The following is a 21,200-nucleotide window of genomic DNA, read 5'->3' on the forward strand; positions in this document are numbered from 1 at the left end:
TTAAAACATTTCAAATATGTTTGGTTTCTTTCATCTGTGCCTATCATTTGCTCAAAACCCAAAACATATATATATATATATATATATATATATATATATATATATATATATATATATATATATATATAAACATAAAACATATACAGTATGTCACGGCACAAGGGAAGTGTCACGTATATGTTCCGTTTAGTTAATTTTCTGTCTCATCTGTATTAATTCTCATTAGTTGCCATAGTCTCTGATTTGGTCCAGCTGTTGCTGTTTAGTGTCCTCATTTACCATGTGTGTATATACTCCATTTTCTGTTCAGCCCCTTGTCGTTTCTTGTTTGTGTGAAAGTGGTTATCATCTTCTGAGTGTGTTACTTGATTAAAAACACTGTAATTCTCACCATTTCCTTCATTGTGCACCTAGTGGTGGGCAGATCGAGGTGAAACAGGTGAAATACTATGTGAAACACTGAAACAGTTGAAGCAAATGTGCTGTATTGTGCAATCCGACACCCGTCTCCACAGTGACCTCTAGTGGTCAGAACAGTGTAAATGCAACAAAAACCAGGGCCAAACATGCATAAAAACACCTTTTATAAATCTATTGCACAATTTTTATTGAGAGTCAAATCTTTCAAATTCAATGATCTAATCATCTTATAAGATTATCAAGTGTCTATATGTTCTTTTATCAATTGTCAGGGTTTGTTTTGTTTGTTCTATGAATGGCTCAGCTAAACGGGCCAATAAGAAACTAACAATCATTATTCATTTTAATTATAGGCTATTAATGTCTAATTAAAACGTCTACAAATGTATAAAACAGATATCAGGTAACACCCACAGACACTTGTTCACTTACAGAGTATGGATATTTGATGCCAAATATACGTTTTATTAAATAATTTAAGATAAACGTTAAATTTTTAAAAAATGTGCAACATTGTCATGATTCCTGTCCTGTGTTTCCCTTGTCTTGTGTGTACTTTTGTTATTTCCTGTTCTGTGCCATGTTTTGTAGTCCTTTGTAGTCTTTCTTGTTTATTAGTCTCACCAGGTGTTCCTTATTAACCACGCCCCATTGTTACTTAGTTAAGCTTGTTTGTCTCTGTGTATTTATAGCCCTTGTGTTTCACTTGTTACCTTGTCAGTTGTTGTACATGTAATGGTTGCCTCTGTGATTCCCTGGTTTTGTTCCTTTGACCTTTATGTTCTGTGTTCCTTATTACTTTATTAAATACCCTGCGTTTAGATCCTTGTCTTCGCTTGTCTTCCTCAGCATCGTTACAAACATGTACAATGTGACAGATGGGGAATAGTGCCAGCAAAGGTTACAAGCATTTTGGAACTTTTATAACAAGGTATTCCCAAATTAACTTGAAGTATATTGAAAGATAATGATTAAACGTCTTTCTATGAGTGTTGATAAAGTAAAATAATGCAAAATGTAACATATTTGCACAAGAGAAATGCTATATTTTTATAATGATAAAGAATCAGGATAAATTGACTTACATTATCACATTATACCCCTTTTTAATTTAATACACAATAACTTTCATGTCACACCGTGAGACTATTTTAGTCACTAAGACAGTAAACTAGTGAATAAATGTAAATTTCAGGACAAAATCTACAAGACCACATATATATTTGGAAATATAAGAGTTGGTAAGAATATAACCCAATGAGTTCCATGACTTACATTTGAGATTTTTTTTAAAACTTTTTTTAGCCAATGTCAACCACCCATATATATATATATATATATATATAAACACACACACACACACAAAATACAAATCATAGTTAACTGTGACACTTAACAATAAGGTTAACTTAACATTTGTTAATGTACCTAACATGAACTAACAATGAGCAATACATTTTACAATATTTATTAATCTTTATTAATCTTTGTAGCGACACATAAAAACAATCCAAAAACCGCTAAGGAGCTGAGTGCAGGAATAACTTCTGTGACATGCTTATCCTTAAAGCTTGCATGTTGTTTTCTTTTGTACAGGTTACACGGTCAACAAAATATGTGGTCACATGACTTTCCCATTACATGACTCCTACAATCTTAGTTGGGGCGGCAGTGGCTCAGTGGTTCATGTAGGTTGTCTACAAACCAAAAGGTTGGTGGTTCAATCCTCGGTTCCACCTGACCAAGTGTCCATGAGCAAGACATCTAACCCCAGCTGCTCCCGACGAGCTGGATGGCGCCTTGCATGGCTGACACGTCGGTGTGAGAATGAGTGAGTGAATGTGAGGCTATGTAAAGCGCTTTGGTGGCCATAGGTCTGTGAAAGTGCTATATAAATGCAGTCCATTTACCATTTAATAAAAATCCAGCTGTTCATTGTTTGTTCATGTTAGTTCACGGTGCATTAACTAATGTTAACAAATAGGCCTACAACTTTTGATTTCCATATTAGTAAAAGTTGAAATTAACAAAGTGCAGTGAAGTGAAGTGACCAATAGTGTCTGGCTGCAGACTTGCACTCTCTGCACTTCCTCTGCAAAGGGAAGCAGAGAGTTTTTTTTTTTTTTTTTGCACAGGAAGCGCTGGTGTCTGAGAGTGCAAGTGCAAGTCTGCAGCCAGACGCTATTGGAGAGGTCAGTCAATCTCAGAGCCAGGAGCGGACCTGGACCTGATGAATCTGTGGTCCGCGGATCCAGTTCCCACCCAAGTCCACACCCTCGAGACTTCATCTTCCTCGCCGCTGTTGTGCCGAATTTCGACTTGAGTCAGTACCTGATTGCCTAATCCCCACCCCTAATCATAACCCCTTCCCCACAACTAATCCTAAACTTACCAATACTAGGAGAGTAATAGTTTGGCGGGGGTCAGAATTCGGCAGAACACCAGCCCTGTCCGGAAATAATCTTCTTCAGCCTGTATCCCTGCCTCATCACTTCCGGGGCCTGGATAAAATTTAATTGAATTAAATCATCTGTCAAATGTAAAATTTAAGACATTTTTACATTTTTAAAACAAAATTTCAAATTCAGATGGAGACTGATGTGTCTTTAGGAAGTATGAACATAAAAACAGTTTAAAAGTGTTTTCTACATTAGATCAACTCAATACCACATGTTTGTGGTTTCTGTTTTTGCACTTCCTCAGTATTTTCTGTTCTTACACCTTGTCTCAGGCTTTTAAAAGACATTCTGAGCTAAATACTGAAGTGCATTAATGTGTACTTTGTCTAACAGAAATGTCACATCGATGCTTGATGGTCGCCATTGTTGTGTTCATCACCACAGAAGCTATTTCAGGTAAGTGAAATTTATAATGTTTTATTGAAGATGACGCAGCATCTCTTCTTTTTTCTTTTTTGTCGAACCTAAAGCAATTTAGTTTTACAGTGTTGTTGAGGGTAACGCAGTATTGCAAGTTAAGTATTCAGATTACTTTTTTAAGTAAGCACATTACTTTTAAATTTACAACAAAATATCTGAGTTACTTATTCAAATAAGTAACACAAGTTCCTGTTTTCCTATTGACTGACAGCTCTCCTGTTCTCATGCTGAGAGAAATTGGGAGTAAAGGCTGAGGTGTTGTGTGCGCTGTGTGTTATTATAGTTTTGCATTTTTCATTAGTTTTTTTTATTTTTTTATTTCATTTTGACTTTTTGTTTAAATTGTTTAAACGTGAATAAGACTATTAAAGAGTGTATATGTGTATAAAGAGAATCGCAATGCTGAAAAAACTTCTTTTTTTTTAATAAAAGTTGCTGATAACTTCTGGATTTGAAATAAAAATAGTGAGTATGTGTTTGTGTTACAGCCGTGGATCAGTTACGCACTGCAAACGCATCATGTGAAAGCACTATAGCGTGCTGATCCTGCACCGCATACACACTGCACACGGAGTATGTGTGAAACGGGTGTTAACCTCTGCTTTCTCATCTTACACATCACACTCCACTGTTATGGTGGCCTTTTCAGTAGATTTACTCACTAACATTGTTGTGGAAACATAATAAGCATGGAAACTAAAATATGGTAGTATCGCGCTACAGCGCACAATCTGCAGTTCTGGCGCCTCAGTCCCAATACTGTAAAACTCGACCTACATTCACATCACATGTTAATGCAGCGGTAGAGTTACACTATTCACAGACTTATTCACAATCACAAAAGTTCATTATTTGCTTGTGCTTTAAAGCACTGTAAAAAAAAAATTGTTCACTCAACTTACATTTTTTAGTTATTTTTTTTGCTTTGACTCAGTTAAGTTTTATTGACTTAATCTACTAAGTATGTTCAACTTAAAAAGTTTAGTTGACATAGTTAAAATAGTTGAGCCAACAACTTATTTCAAGTTACCTGGACTTGTAAAGATTAGTTGAAATACAATAACTTACATTTTCAAGTTACCTGGATTTGTAAAGATTAGTTGAAATACGATAACTTACATTTTAAATACGCATTAACAAATGACATTAACAAATGACATATTACTTTTTTCTTCAATATTTTGCAGCACTAATAAAAAATATGCACGACAACAGAAATGGCAAGAAAGGAAGTGCCCATAATGTTTATGAAAAAAGTACAGTAGAAATATATGTACTTACATTTTTATCTAGGCTGTCCATTATGGTCCTCATTTCAGCAATGTCAGCAAAGCGCTTGAATGGTAGACACAACAGTTTTGGTAGATGCCAGTCAAGACCCTCATAAAAGGACTTGCTCAGGTCCAGTGAAATTAGCATGTTGAATTCTGCACTGATCTAAACTAATATTAAATGACACAAACATAACAGCAGCATGTTAAACAACACTACAAAATAATATCTACATATTCATCTAAACACCATTTTCAGCAGTGTAGGACTTTACCTGTCTCTCACAAAAAAAGAACCGGCCACCTCTTTTTCCATATCAGATACTGGAGGATCCTTTTTTAACTCTCCTGTCTGCCTGTAATGCCACAGGTCTCTGAGAAAGCATAAAGATCACAGTTCAACGTAAAAGCTGCAGCACAGAGCCGGACAGATTGTGTATGGTCCCTGGACAAATGTATTTTTTAGAGCAAACTCAGTTCTAAATGAACACACACAGTCTTTATAGATGCAGGGAAGCAGACAGTTACTTACATGATGGCATGTAAGCTTACACTTCAGCTTGTAGTGCCTTCTGACAATGCGTTCATTGGTTGTCTTGAATAAACAGAACTTGCTGCTCCACTTTATTGGTCAAGGGCAAAAGAAAAGAACAATTAAGTCAACTAACATTTAATAAACCGAGTACACATACACAATCAAGATCAAGACTAGATCAATAATAGTTTATCACCAAATTTGTGGATATATATTTATTGACATTACTATTAAGACCTTATTAGGACAGTATTAGCTGCTAAGCATTTCACTAGTTCTGGGGAAAACACTGCGATGGTTAAGCGGTTGCTATAGTTACATAATCTCCCACAATAAACTAAACATAACTGACCACAGTCTTTTAAGTTCGACATTTAATAAGTAAAACTAGACAGTTGTACAACAACTTTTCAGTTATGGAGCGTCCATCTCGAACACCGGAGGATTCTGATAATCCTGCCGCACCACTCACACAGTTTTACATTAAATTAACGTTACATTATTTGTCAGCTCGTTGTTGTCGTACTCACGCGTCGACGCTGCTTTGCCTGAATGGTGATTAGACTTGCTGATTTTGGCGCAAATAACTTGAACATGAGAGTGAACAAACATGGTAGAAATGCGTTATTTTTCACGACATGCATTTCCCGCTCTCTAGGCTATTTTAGCATTCATCCATATATCAGTCTCTCTCACATATATATAACGTTAAACTGGTAAAACTGGATTAGCAACGGTCCAATGTGATCTAGAAACGTTGATATTGAACAATACATGGATGATTACTTCATATGTCATTTTACAAGTTATTACATCATATTAACGAATATTTACTTACCATATTTGATGATAGTGGAAGAATTAAATCATCTGCCGATAAACTCTCCAGCAATGGCCGATGAAGGAGTCAAGGCGAGAGACCTGTTTGTTTTGCGCTTCACGTGATCTCATCTCGCGATAAAAAATGAGAACTAACCTTACTGGTTCAGCATATGTTTTTAAGTTGAGGCGGCAAATACTCTAGTTATGTCAACTTGCAGACTAGTTGAGACAGTGAAAACTTAACATGTTAAGTTGAATTAACAAATTCAGAAACCACAAGTTGTATCAACTTACAAAATTACATTGAAACAACTAAAATGCGGAATCATTTTTTACAGTGAGCTTTGCCGGGTAAACATTTCATTGGCGTTCTATTCTGACATAATGCACTTTTTTGTTGGGTCAGACCCATCTGATAGTGATGGAAAAATATGCACAAAACAAGCCACTTTGAAATTTTGCTGTTTTCATGAATACAAAAGTTGGGTGACCCTCCCCCTAGACTAAAAAAAGTTGGATGACCCTCCCCTCAACAAAGAATAAAAAGACATGACCCTCCGGTGGTCCATTTCATAAATACCGAACGGTCCCTTAGTTAGTTTTGCCAAACACACATTAGTTATTCGGTTTTTTGTAATGCCTCATTTTTATTTTTATTTCAGTTAACGACAATGTTTTTTCCCAACTAGTTTTCGATTTTTCATTCGTTTTCATCAACGATTATAACCTTGGTGTGAACATGATGCTAATTGTCAGCCTGATGTCATGAAATGCGTCTCTATAACACACATTGTGTTTATAGTGCAATTTATACATGTTTTAAGTAATAAAATGCATATTATATGCACGTGAAAACTGCGTGTCAAAACCATAGACTGACACAAAAAACAGTCTATGGTTTTGACACGCAGTTTTCGCATGCATATAATACACATTTTATTACGTGTAATATGCACGTTCTCCACACCCCTACCTAAACTTATAATACGCACATAGGCCTACCTCACACAGAAGGTCTTTACAGTGCATATCATAACTAATTTTCACGTATACATTGCACGATATACACAATGCGTGCTATAGAGATGCATCTAATGAGAACGCGTTGTTATTGTAGTTCTGGACTAAATGAGAGCATGCATTTTCTCATCTCACATGTACAAAACAAATTAACTATTCCTCAAAATGAATAAAAACAGTGAAATGCAACATTGTAACGCATTTCTTTTAAAAGTAACTTTCCCCAAAACTGTAGTTTTAAATTTTATTATAATATTGTAACCTAATTGTCAAATATGAAATGACTGTAGTGGATGACAGAGACTTTATTGTTGAATGTTGACATACTCTCTCATATTTTAATTATTAGGTACAGAGGTGGTGAAAGCAGTGGGTGATGAAGTTTCCTTTGGTCCAGATAAACCTCTTCCTGCTTCTGTCTCCAGCATCACATGGAAACACATTAAAGATGGTGAAACTGTTAAGGCGATTGAATGGGAAGACGGAGAAACTGAAACACCGAATCCGAGATTCTACGGCATCACGACTCTTGATACAGCGACCGGACAAATCACGATTACTAAACTAACAGTCGAACATAGTGGAGTTTATACCATTGACATCAGCGGTAAAGAGCAGGAACAAAGATTCACATTGACTGTTATGGGTGAGTGAATATTGATTATTATATTAATATTATTACAGTAAAAGCATCATATTGTTATTATGATTTTTACTTAACTATATAACTAGTAATTATTTCAACTTTTTTAAATCTATATTTGTGAAATAAAATGTATTATATAAATGTTAATATATGTAATTTAACTGTTATTACCCAAACAAAATCTACCACACTATCATCATGTGTTTTGAACAGTACTGCAGTGTTCTTTGACATACCTTGAACTACAGTAAATACCATGATATGTGGTAATTATTCAGTACCAGGTATTCTGTATACTTACTGTCACTGTATTTTGGCAGTACTATGGTACACTGATGATATCAGATTATGAAACCATGGTGCTTTATAAGTACTTTCAAGAATACCGTGATACATGTCCAAAAACATGGAATGGTTCTTTTTTTAACATTATGGTTCGTATTAAATTGTAGTAAATATGCCATCTGATACCAACAGTGTAAATGTTTTCATTGTTTCTTTCTTTCACAGAACGGGTCCCCAAACCTGAGATTAAAGTAGAGCCGAGTGATAACCCTGATGTTGTGTATTTAATATGTGAGTACAGTGAAACAATTATCTGGAAGAATTCTGCTGTAAAAATACTGAAGGGTTCAGCGCACCAACCGAAAGGAGAGTTCATTAATGTCACAAAAGAAAGAAATCCAGAAATCTTCTACACCTGTACACTCAATAACACAGCGAGTGAGGAGACCAGTGATCTGGTCTATGAGAGAGATCTGTTTAAAGGTGAGACAGCGCTTTAATCACTGAGTCTGATTATTTTTTAATGCTTAGGTGGCGCTGAGATGTTCCTTCTGTTCAGAAATTGTATATACACTGAACATGTGTTTGCCCACTTCTTACTTATTATGACCGCCGCTAGCGAAAGCAGTCATATAGGGATTGTCAAAGTTTTTTGGGGTTTTTTTTCGTCATCTACTGAATTTTTCGTCAACGATACCAGGGACACCGAAACACCGGGGAACATGAAATTTGGTGGGCATGTAGCCCCACTAGACTTTTACGGAAAAATTTCGTTTGGTCCCCGGGGGCCACTCCCCCCCCGCGCTGGGCCCCCCCAAACCCAAAAAATGCAGTTTTTCCTAAATAACTACCTGAACCGTGATAAACCACTGACTGATACAACAGCAACAGCAGCAGTGCTGACCACGACACTTGAGAATGATCACCGACACCTGTCATCATCCAATCACAGCTTTTTTTAATCACTGTTTTGAGACGAATCATTGTTTGATTTGCGAACATCCTCTGCCGTCTGGTCGCTTCCGCTTCAAGCCGGACTCGTCTCGCGCTAACGGTAATTTCCTTTCACTGTCCACGTTTTGGCGCAAATTTGATTTCGGCTAATCAATTTTGGCGAATGCAAACAACGTGATTATTGTTTATAATTATTGATTATAGTCTAACATCCAGCCACGCAAGAAAACATGTAATCTACCTGAGGGAATAATATGCTCAAAAAACATTTCTGATTATTATTAATGTTTTAAAGCTTTTAGAAAGTACATAGAAAGCTTTTGTAACATTATCTTAACTGTCACTTTTGATTAATGTAATGCATCCTTTCTGAATAAAAGTAGGCAATTACTTTCTTTATTTTTTTCCCCAAAAAATAATCTTACTAACCCCAAACTTTTGAACTGTAAGCCTAGTGTATAATGTTAAAAAAGCTTTCTATTTTAGATAAATGCTGTTATTTTGAACTATGGTTTGTTTGTAATGTGACTTTTTTCATGTATGACATTAAAATTATTTTTAGAATTAAATACATAAATAGGTTAAGCAATACAAATGTGTTTATGTCTGATAACCTTTTAAACACAAACTTAACTGCAGACACTGAAATGACGTACACTGTGTGATACAGTACAAACATTTTGAGTGTCCCTCATTTTCCTATAAATAACCACGATTGTCCCGCATTTTCCTTTTCTGAAGTTGGCAACCCTAACTGTCACACACACACATGCAGGAATACAAACAAACGCAAGCATGCACACACACTGACATCCACACGCACAGACACACACCCATACACACACACATACAAATCCAAATGCACAGACACACACACAAACACACACACGCACACACATGTACGCACGCATACATACACGCACAGACACACACACACACACAGACACACACATACACAAACACACACACAGACATGCACATACTACTACTTTTTTTAGGTATATACATAAACACGCAATACAGCCAAATTGCTCCACGTCATTTCTTTTTGTGGAAAGCCAGTGCAGGCCTGAGCGGCGGTCATATTTTGTACCGCCATGCGGTACATCTAGTTTCAAACATATTTGCAGAGGTGGAAAGTCCAGGTTCAGAAAGTAAAAGTCTTCCTCAGTATTTTGTTCCAATCACCTGATTATCACAGTTTTTCAGCCAGGAGATAATTAGAGCTAATTAGTGAATCAGCTGGCTAAGTTCATGTGTGGACTGGAATAAACATATGGCTGGACTTTTACTTTCTGACCCCTGGACTTTACACCTCTGCATATTTGAATGTGATTGCATTAGAATCGGATAATAAAATATCAAAGCAAGTGTCATCTATTAGAAGAGAGAATGACAGCACACGCACACTTTACCAGACAAACATTTCACAGAAAGAAGTTCTGCCGATTCATTTTGACATTTTAAAATTGATTTTTAATACCCTCAGTTGCTCTCTTCCACCCAAGGACTTATTTTGATGTTTGTTTGTTCTGAGAGACACTAAGCAGGTTTACAGTAATTTGAGAAGAGATGGAGCAGGAGATCTGATCCGCCATCATCTGCCGTGGTCATTTTTCCTGCATTATGTAGAGGCTGATATAGTCTTGCTGGACTCAGACACACACTTGGGCCAGACACTGATATAAAACATTTGCAATGAACGTAAACAAAATGGCAGTAAATCTTGCTTATGAAAGACTAACACATTAATGCTGTTTGTTTGCGGTTTCTGGTTTCGAACTTCCTCTATAATCTCTGTTCTTACACTGCATCAGTTTATTTAAAAAAATTATTCTGATCATTTACATGTTTTTCCCAGGTTTGATAATGTTTTATAAGCTTAATATATGTTTTTTTTTTTTTTTTGCATTAGTTTTAAACAGGGAGTTTGGCATTTGGATTTCCATTGTTTTGATCTGCTTGGTTTTTATCCTCCTTTTCCTGTTTATACCACCTTTATATGGTAAGAATATTGTGTTAATAATAATCTTTTAATAATCTTTTAAAACATTTCAAACATATATCTGTGCTTATCATTTGCTCAAAACTCAAAACAAACATTCGATCCACTGGGTAATTTGTCGTTTGCAACCTGTTCTCTTACGAGAGGTCTCTCGTACTGCGTAAGTAGCTTACGCTAGGGGAAAACCTCTTTTCCACGAGATATTGAAGCCAAAAAATTATCCTTATAATTTTGTATTATTGCAAAACGTGTTGCGGCAGCATGCAGTCATGGGCGAGACAGCTCGCGCGCCCATTGGCTGCTCTGCGGCAACTGCATCAGCCTACCGAGCGAGGCCTGAAGTGACGTCAGGCCAATGAGGGCGCTTTGCGCCCTCTGCGTCACGTCCCGCCGAAACGGGCGTGGCTTAGTCCTATAAAGGGAAGCTCGGGGCAGCTGATCCCTGATTTTTCATCTCTTCAGCGAAGCTCACGCATCGTTGGATCCCGAGAGAAGCCGCGCCGTCTGAAGAAGCCTTTCAGCGGGACGAGCCATCATCTGAAGCCGCTGGCCACGTCGCCTTCTACTGCCGCTCCCGCTGCGCTATCCGGCGCCTATATCCTTTACTCTCTGTGTGTGTGTGTGTGTTCGCTCCGCGACACACACTCTAAAAGAGCTCGCATCTTTTTAAAGATGCCTTCCTGCGGCTCGTGCCGAGCCCCACTCAGCGAAGGAGACTGTCATGTTATCTGCGTTTCCTGCCTGGGTGAAGATCATGCAGCGCTCACGCTCGCCGACGGTGGCTGCCCTCACTGCGAGCTACTGCCTATGGTGACTCTGAGGACTCGTCTGGCAGTTTTCTCCGAGCCTGCATCTCCCGCTGTGTTTCCGCACCGTAAAAAGCGTTGCTCTCAGCGGGTCCCGGAACCTTCTCCAGCCCGCCAAAGCTCGCTGGTTATCCCGCTTGCTTCACCGACTTCCGTTGAATCACTTCCTGATGCGCAGCAGCCGCGGTCCGCCGCCGCTTCCGTCGAGGATGCTGACTCAAAAGCCGCGTCTGGAGAGGATGACACCTGCTCTCTGCTGGCTTCGGGCAGCGAGGATTGGGCGAGCTCTGTGGATCTCGCGCCTTCTGCTCGCAAACCGAGCAAAAGAGCTAGCATCGAGATGGAACTGATGCGTGTACTTGCGCTGGCCGCGGCGAGCCTCGGCCTCGGCAGTTCTGGACTCGCAGTCTATGATAGCGCGGCTGTCATCACAGCACGTGCTAGACATTCAGCGCGCAGCGATCTTTTTCCGCTGTGGCGCAACCTTCCCGCTCAGGAAATTTCAGAGGATGCTCGGTCTCATGGCCTCAGCATCATCAGTTCTTCAGCTGGGCTTGCTCCGCATGCGCCCTCTGCAGTTCTGGTTAAAAGCGCGGGTACCGCGCAGAGCGTGGGCATCCGGTCAGCTTCGTCTCAAGGTCGATCAGATTTGCCTTTCCGCTCTGAAACCTTGGAAAGCAAACGACTGGTACCAATCAGGTGTAAGCCTGGGGATTTCCTCGAGAGTGAAAGTGGTGTCGACGGATGCCTCCACCTCGGGATGGGGAGCGCTGCTCGAGGGCAGACCGTTCTTCGGCCAGTGGTCAGAATGGGAAAAGCTTCAACATATCAACTGCCTGGAAATGTTGGCAGTGGACAACGCGCTGACGCGTTTTTGTCCTCAGATAAAAGGTCACCACGTCTTAGTCCGCTCGGACAACATGTCAGTGGTGTCCTACATAAATCGCCAAGGCGGTCTCAGATCCCGAAACCTATACAGGCTGGCGGAACTCCTCCTGGTATGGGCTCAGTGCAACCTGCGCTCGCTGAGAGCAGTGCACATGCCTGGGCTACAGAATTTGGGGCCAGACAGACTGTCCAGGAACAACCTTCCGGCGAGCGAATGGTCTCTACACCCACAAACAGTCGAACTGTTGTGGGAGAGATTCGGCAGAGCGAAAGTAGACCTGTTCGCGTCTCACAAAAACGCTCACTGCCCGGTGTTCTTCTCCAAGAGCAAGAGCGTGCTGGCCCAAGCGTGGCCGCGCTGCCCGCTCTATGCTTTTCCCCCCGTCTCTCTCCTGCCTCAGGTGATAGAACGGATCAGGGAAGTGAGATGCTCAGTGCTGCTCGTAGCGCCGCTCTGGAAAAACCAACCGTGGTTCCCAGTTCTGATGCAGCTAGCGGACACTGCCCCATGGCCAGTGCCATTGAGGAGTATGTATGGGCGCTTCATGTATGGGCGCTCAACGGGTACCCGCTGACCTCCCAGAGGGAGTGCTAAACACTATCACTCAGGCTAGAGCTCCGTCTACCAGACGGCTCTATTCCTCGAAGTGGTCAGTATTCTCCGGCTGGTGCACAGCTCGGGGCTTTTCACCCTTAAACTGTGGGGTGACGGAGGTTCTCTCCTTCCTACAAGAGCTGCTGGATAAGGGCAGGGCCCCCTCCACGCTCAAAGTCTATGTGGTGGCCATAGCAGCGTTTTTTAAATCAACGCTTGGTCAGTCAATAGGAAGGAACGATTTAGTCATCCGCTTCCTCAGGGGAGCTAGGAGGCTGAATCCTCCCAGACCTCCCTCAGTCCCTATGTGGGACCTTTCTACGGTGTTGGAAGCCATGAAAGGTGACCCTTTCGAGCCTATCCAAACGATTAACCTCAAACACTTGTCTTTCAAAAAGTGTTTTTACTGGCTCTCGCTTCAGTGAAGCGCATAGGTGACCTACACGCGCTCTCGGTGAGCGTGGCGTGTTTAGAGTTTGGGCCAAATGACTCAAGAGTCATACTCAAACCTAGGCATGGTTACGTTCCAAAATCCCTCAACACGCCGTTTCGGGCTCAGGTCATTTCCCTGTCCGCCCTACCGGTCTCTGACGAGGAAGGGGACGCAAGCTTTCTTTGCCCAGTTAGGGCGCTAAGAGCTTATGTGTCTCGCTCGTCTGTTTTCAGACAGACAGGTGTGGCCTCTTCGTGGGCTTGGTCTAGCGGGATTTCCCTGCAAGACATATGTATGGCGGCGGGCTGGGCCTCGCCGTCTACATTTATAAGGTTCTATAACCTGGAGGTTCCCGCCTTACAGGCCAAGCTGCTGTCGGTATAGACGAATCAGTGCTGTCTGTTTCACTGACTCAGGACACTGAGGTCGCTGAGCGCTGCGCGCTGCCGACTGTTTATGCTATGGGCAGTATTGCGTAAGACCCGCATTTCCTGCATCAGTTCAGGCTAGTTCCGCCCTGACTGTGTGATGTCACGTTAAGCGTATGCTGTATATGACTTGACTTTATACTTTATTGTCCCCTGGGGGAAATTTGTTGTGGACTCAAAAGTGCTTAGTGCCATTGCTGCCTTTACAGACAATAAATACACATAGGAAATAGAAATAATACACAACTACATACATACACAAATATAGATAGCTAAGGTTAAAATTAATAAAAAGTACAGCACACAAAATTATTGCACATACCTCAGGCCTATCTCATACAAATCATCACACAATTTCTAATTTAAATTTTGATTTTAAAATTTTGATTTTAAAATTTAAACCGGTTCAATCTAGTTTTTGGTATTCTGTACCTTCTACCAGACGGCAAGAGTTCATATTCTTTTCGAAGAATGTGGGACGGGTCCGACAGAACTGCGCCTGTTTAAGTACAGACTGCTCATAAATGGACTGAAGGGAGAGCTTTTCAGTCCTCCCCATCACCCTCATAGCAGTCTGTACCAGGCGCTGCAACTTTGATTTTGACTGTGTGGAGAGATTGCCGAACCACGCTGTCATCCCATACCTGATGACACTTTCTATCACAGCCTGATAAAATAAAAACATAATATTCTGACTGACACCAAACACCCTTAGTCTGCGTAAAAAATACAGTCTCTGCTGTAAACGGGAACAAACATAATCTACATGGTCACTCCAGCTTAAGCGGTTATCCAGGTGGATACCCAGATACCTATATGAAGTGACCTGTTTTATATCCTCTCTATGAATGGTCAAAGGGGTATGATCCCCCACCCACCGAGGGTCAAACACCATCTCCTCTGTTTTTTTTGTGTTGATTGTAAGATAGTTTTTGTCACACCACAAAACAAATTTGTTAACTTCCATACAGTACAGCGATGGATCTGAGTTCTGGTCAAGCAGACTAAGAATGGCAGTGTCATCAGAAAATTTAAAAAACAAGTTGCCCGGGAGACTATTGGTGCAGTCGTTAGTATAAAGGGTGAACAGGACGGGTGAACTTACACAACCCTGAGGCGCGCCTGTACTGATGCGTTTTGATTCCGAAAGCGAGTTGTTAATCCTAACAGTTTGAGTTCTCTCTGTTAAAAAAGAATAAAACCATTTAATAATAAAAGAGTTAACATTCATCTGACTCATTTTCTGTAAAAGCAGATGAGGCTGTAATGTGTTAAAAGCAGAGCTAAAATCAATGAACAAAAGGCGTACATAAGCTTTAGGATCCTCCAGGTGTTTAAGAGTTAGGTGGGTGATGCTATTAATTGCATCATCAGTACTCCTCCCCTGCCTATACGCAAACTGTAGTGGATCTAGTTCTGTGTTGACTTCAGCTTTCAGTAAGGATACCATGTATTTTTCAAAACATTTCATGACAACGGACGTTAAAGCCACCGGTCTAGTCGTTGTTTTCTGTAGGACAGGGTTTCTTAGGAATGGGAACAATGATGGATTTTTTCCAGAGGGCAGGGACCAGATTGGAATCTACAGACCTCTGAAACACAGGGCACCATGCAGGGGTTAACTCTGCAGCGAAAGTTTTAAGGAGGAAAGCAGAGATGCTTTGATACAGAGATGCAGATATGGATAGAGTGGTTTCCCCTCCTCTTTCCAGGACTCTCTGTGAGTTCCCCTGGTGATTGTGCACTGTAACTCCTGGGCTTCGCCTTCAGGTTTATTAGTGTTAGATCCCAGCACGCACGGCGTTTTGCATTGGGTCCCCTAGCGTAAGCTACTTACGCAGTACGAGAGACCTCTCGTAAGAGAACGTACTCGGTTACTAACGTAACCTCGGTTCTCTCTAGAAGAGGGAACGAGTACTGCGTATCTTGCCGTGCATGCAACACACTCTGGTTCGCTTCGGCGATGAAAAACCAGGGATCAGCTGCCCCGAGCTTCCCTTTATAGGACTAAGCCACGCCCGTTTCGGCGGGACATGACGCAGAGGGCGCGAAGCGCCCTCATTGGCCTGACGTCACTTCAGGCCTCACTCAGTAGGCTGATGCAGTTGCCGCAGAGCAGCCAATGGGCGCGCGAGCTGTCTCGCCCATGACTGCATGCTGCCGCAACACGTTTTGCAATAATACAAAATTATAAGGATAATTTTTTGGCTTCAATATCTCGTGGAAAAGAGGTTTTCCCCTAGCGTAAGCTACTTACGCAGTACTCATTCCCTCTTCTAGAGAGAACCGAGGTTACGTTAGTAACCGAGTACGTTTTACTTCCATAATATGACATTGTTCTGTGCAAAATCAGATATTCAGAAAGAAAACACATTATTTTACTTATTGATTTTATTGTTTAACAAAAAAAAAAATCTAGAATGGAGGCAATTTTGCTACAGGTTAACATTAAAGAAAAGGAAGATGAAAGATTGTGAAGAGAAACATTTTTAGAACAGCATGCACTCATTAATTGTTCACTATGAATGTGTATTAATAGAGTAAATAGGCTTGATTATGGTTTCATATTGACTGTATTTGACTGATCGTGTCCCTGTTGTTCTTTAAGGCTCTTGTGCTGCTTGCTGTGGGAGACAAAAGACTTCCAGAGTAAGTTTACTTCTTCAGTCCTTGTGGAAAATCATTAATATGTGCAATATTATAAATCAAATGGATCTGATCAACCTGAACTGTTTTAAAACATACATTAAAAATGAGCATTTTTCCCCTCAGAAATGACATGCATGAGTGAATGACTGATGCTCATCATGAACCTCCAGACTCTTCAAATGCAAAGCCACATGTGGATCTTCTCGACACGTTCACCTGGTCATCGGCTCTGAATCCCAGCTTAACTTATTTTTTATCTTCTGCTTAATGGAGTGGAGAGTAGAGAAGGCATTTATTTCTGTTTCATTTAGCAAACAAGGCAAAGGCATTGTTTTACGCCAGTATTAACATTGACGATGTGATGAGTTTGAGGCAGGACATGAACCATTAAAATAGTAAGCATTGAATGCAGTGTAAATCACTTTGAATAAAATCCTCTGTCAAATGTGTTGACTTTTTTTTTTTAAACAAAATTTCATATTCAGATGGAGATTTATGTGTCTTTAGGAAAGTATGAACATCAAGTGTCCTATCCATTAGATCAACACAATGCCACTCAATGTTTGTGGTTTCTGGACTCTATATTGTCTGTTCTTATACTGCGCCTCAGTCATTTAAAAGACATTCTGAGGTAAATACAGAAGTGCATTGACGTGTACTTTGTCTAGCAAAAATGTCACTTTGATGCTTGATGGTCACCATTGCTGCGTTCATCACCACAGAAGCTGTAGGTAAGTGAAGTTTATAGCATTTTATTGAAGATGGCGCAGCATCTCTCTTTTTTTTTTTTTGGACTTTAAAGCAGTTTAGTTTTACAGTGTCAGGTTTGGGTGTGATGGAAGTAGCGAGGACTCAATAATGAGCTTTATTAATAAAAATAAGAACAAAACACAAACAAAAACTACCCAGAGAGGGAAAACTAGTGATAACAATTTCAAAACACTGCTTCATGAAGCTTTGAAACCTTTAAGAAACTTTTGTTCCGAATCAATGGTTCGGAGCGTGTATCAAACTGCCAGAGTCACATCATGATTTCAGTAAACGAGGCTTCATTACGTCATAACTGCTTCGAAATTTCAATGGTTTTGGGGGCGATGATCTCTGTCAACAAGTGTTTGTGGGTTTTACCTGATCTCTGATCAATCTAATTAGACATTAGTATAATTAAAATGATGAATTAATGAATTAATAGTCTCTTATTGGCCTGTTTAGCTGAGCCATTCATAGAACAAACAAAACAAACCCTGACAATTGATAAAATAACATAAAGACACTTGATAATCTAATTAGTTGATTAGATAATTGCATTTGAAAGATTTTACTTTCAATAAAAAAAATTGCAATAGTTTGTAAAAGGTGTTTTTATGCATGTTTGTCTAAGGCTTTTTACACTGCTCTGACCACTAGGGGTCACTGTGGAGACGGGTGTCAGATTATGGCAAGCCGTTTTAACCATAGATATCATATAATAAAGGCTAGATGTCTTACGGCGGAGTCACTTCCGGCATCACTGGCGGCCATCTTACCACAGGGAAGCTGTGAATCAGCACGCACACAAATCCTCTTATCTTGCTGAAATCTTGACGGATTTACAAACGGTTTGGTTTCTTACAAACGTTATTAACGTGGCAATAATTCTTTAATATAGAAGTCCATTATTATAATTATTCATATGTATGCAGTATCATAACTACATCTCTGACGTTTATAACAAACCAAACCATTTGAAAATTGATTGAAAATTGAGCAAGTTATGGTTATTTAAAAGTACATGCACCATGTTACAAGTGAGCGAGCACCCTGTGGTAAGATGGCCGCCGTGTACGGACGTCGACCTCCATTGGCCAGCAGCGTGCACGAGACATCTAGCCTTTATTATATGATATCTATGGTTTTAACATTTAATCCTTAAAACCTACTAGTCTCTATTTTCATGCTACTAGTGCTTATTCTTTAGATACTAGTACCTTTTTAAAAGATAGTAGTAGTTATTCATTAGATTCTAATGCCTATTAAATTGGTACTAGTACTTATTTATTAGATACTAGTGCTTATTCTAGTTACTAGTCCTTATTATTAGATACTAGTACTTATTTATTAGATACTAGTACTTATTTCAAAAGTGACTAGTAACTATTCTTTTGTTACTAGTAACAAATTAATTATTTTGCCATTGACTTCTATGGGGATTAGTCATTCAGATATCAACTATTCAGTTCTGACTAGTATGTATTCCAATTGTGACTAGTACGTATTTATTAGGTACTAGTATTTATTGAATAAATACTAGTACTTATTCATTAGATACCTATTAATTAGATACTAGTACTTATTAATTAGATACTAGTACTTATTCAATATATACTCATAATGTTTCAAAAAGAGGTGGGGGACAATATCGATCCTGACAAATGAACGAAAGACTCGGAAGGTGAAGTAATTATTTATGTTCCCTGTCAATTATTTCTTAATTCAGAATATGATCAACATTGCATAGGTGGATGTGTTCGAGAGAAATCGGGAGTAAGTGCTGAGGTTTTGTGTGCGCTGTGTGTGTGAACTGAACATGGTGCTTATTGTAGTTCTGGACTAAATGTGAGCATGCACTTTCTCATCTCATATGTTCAAAACAAATTAACTATTCCTCAAAATTAATAAAAATCGTGAAATGCAGACGCAACATTGTTGTAACACATTACTTTTAAAAGTAATTTTCCCCAACACTGTAGTTTTTTTTCACATTTCAATTCAATTCACATTTATTTGTATGGCGCTTTTCACAATACACATCGTTTCAATGCAGCTTTACTGAAAATGCATGAGTCCACATTACAATTCAGAGTGATCTGTTATCAGAAACTGTCTAAGTTATGTATTTCAGAAATGTACATATACAAAATCACAATTAGCTAAAAATGTATTCATTTAAAGAATGCAATAATTTAAGGCAGAAACAATGAGCTCATCAAAGTAATGAATACTTGTTTTAAATGATATTATAGTATTGTAACCTACAGTATAAATGTCAAATAGTAAATGACTGTAGTGGATGACAGAGTCTGGTTTGTTGAATTTTGATTAACATAATCTCTCATATTTTAATTATTAGGTACAGAGGTGAAGAAAGCAGTGGGTGATGAAGTTTCCTTTGGTCCAGATAAACCCCCTCCTCCTCCTGCTTCTGTCTCCAGCATCACATGGAAACACTTTAAAGACGGTGAAGCTGTTAAGGCGATTGAATAGGAAAACAGAGAAATTCAAACCACGAATCCGAGATTCAACGGCATCACAGATCTTGATACAGCGACCGGACAAATCACGATTACTACAACCCCAAATCAGAAAAAGTTGGGACACTGTACAAATTGTGAATAAAAACAGAATGCAATGATGTGGAAGTTTCAAATTTCAATATTTTATTCAAAATACAACATACATGACATATCAAATTTTTAAACTGAGAAAATGTATAATTTTAAGGGAAAAATAATTTCATGGCATCAACACATCTCAAAAAAGTTGGGACAAGGCCATGTGTGGCATCCCCTCTTCTTTTTATAACAGTCTGCAAACGTCTGGGGACTGAGGAGACAAGTTGCTCAAGTTAAGGAATAGGAATGTTGTCCCATTCTTGTCTAATACAGGCTTCTAGTTGCTCAACTGTCTTAGGTCTTCTTTGTTGCATCTTCCTCTTTATGATGCACGAAATGTTTTCTATGGGTGAAAGATCTGGACTGCAGTCTGGCCATTTCAGTACCCGGATCCTTCTTCTATGCAGCCATGATATTGTAATTGATGCAGTATATGGTCTGGCATTGTCATGTTGGAAAATGCAAGGTCTTCCCTGAAAGAGACTACGTCTGGATGGGAGCATATGTTGTTCTAGAACTTGGATATACCTTTCAGCATTGATGGTGCCTTTCCAGATGTGTAAGCTGCCCATGCCACACGCACTCATGCAACCCCATACCATCAGAGATGCAGGCTTCTGAACTGAGCGCTGATAACAACTTGGGTTGTCCTTGTCCTCTTTAGTCTGGATGACATGGCGTCCCAGTTTTCCAAAAAGAACTTCAAATTTTGATTCGTCTTACCACAGAACAGTTTTCCACTTTGCCACAGTCCATTTTAAATGAGCCTTGGCCCAGAGAAAACGCCTGCGCTTCTGGATCCTGTTTAGATATGGCTTCTTTTTTGACCTATAGAGTTTTAGCTGGCTACGGCAAATGGCACGGTGGATTGTGTTCACCAAAAATGTTTTCTGGAAGTATTCCTGAGCCCATGTAGTGATTTCCATTACAGTAGCATTCTTGTATGTCATGCAGTGCCGTCTAAGGGCCCGAAGATCACGGGCATCCAGTATGGTTTTCCGGCCTTGACCCTTAAGCACAGAGATTGTTCCAGATTCTCTGAATCTTTGGATGATATTATGCACTGTAGATGATGATAACTTCAAACTCTTTGCAATTTTTCTCTGAGAAACTCCTTTCTGATATTGCTCCACTATTTTTCACCGCAGCATTGGGGGAATTGGTGATCCTCTGCCCATCTTGACTTCTGAGAG

General features: G+C 39.6%; 1 protein-coding gene across 3 annotated transcripts; it reads left to right on the forward strand.

Moving 5' to 3' along the window:
* The first annotated feature begins 1,238 nt into the window (after window positions 1-1,238).
* On the forward strand, window positions 1,239-17,078 carry LOC311075156 (CD48 antigen-like). Of its 3 annotated transcripts, XM_084102346.1 has the most exons (9): window positions 1,239-1,351; window positions 2,017-2,251; window positions 2,556-2,743; window positions 3,213-3,275; window positions 7,297-7,593; window positions 8,104-8,361; window positions 10,748-10,837; window positions 16,596-16,636; window positions 16,760-17,078. In XM_084102346.1, exons 2-9 carry the CDS (start codon window positions 2,046-2,048, stop codon window positions 16,763-16,765), a joined length of 1,149 nt encoding a protein of 382 aa, XP_083958472.1. In that variant the 5' UTR covers window positions 1,239-1,351; window positions 2,017-2,045; the 3' UTR covers window positions 16,766-17,078. The 3 variants fall into 3 exon arrangements, with proteins under 3 accessions (XP_083958472.1, XP_083958473.1, XP_083958474.1); XM_084102347.1 differs by lacking the exon at window positions 10,748-10,837; XM_084102348.1 differs by lacking the exons at window positions 1,239-1,351; window positions 2,556-2,743 and having other exon boundaries at window positions 2,027-2,251.
* Window positions 17,079-21,200: the final 4,122 nt, after the last annotated feature.

This window comes from Abramis brama (genome assembly GCF_963993115.1).
Source record: "Abramis brama genome assembly, chromosome: 2".
Lineage (NCBI taxonomy): Eukaryota > Metazoa > Chordata > Actinopteri > Cypriniformes > Leuciscidae > Abramis > Abramis brama.

Bases quoted from the DNA above. Each gene is read 5' to 3' on its own strand.
- LOC311075156 (XM_084102346.1), top strand. From the start codon at position 2,046: ATGACTTTCCCATTACATGACTCCTACAATCTTAGTTGGGGCGGCAGT. The intron at 2,744-3,212 runs GTCAGTACCTGA...TTTGTCTAACAG, and splicing joins TGTGCCGAATTTCGACTTGA to AAATGTCACATCGATGCTTG. The intron at 8,362-10,747 runs GTGAGACAGCGC...TTTTTGCATTAG, and splicing joins TGAGAGAGATCTGTTTAAAG to TTTTAAACAGGGAGTTTGGC.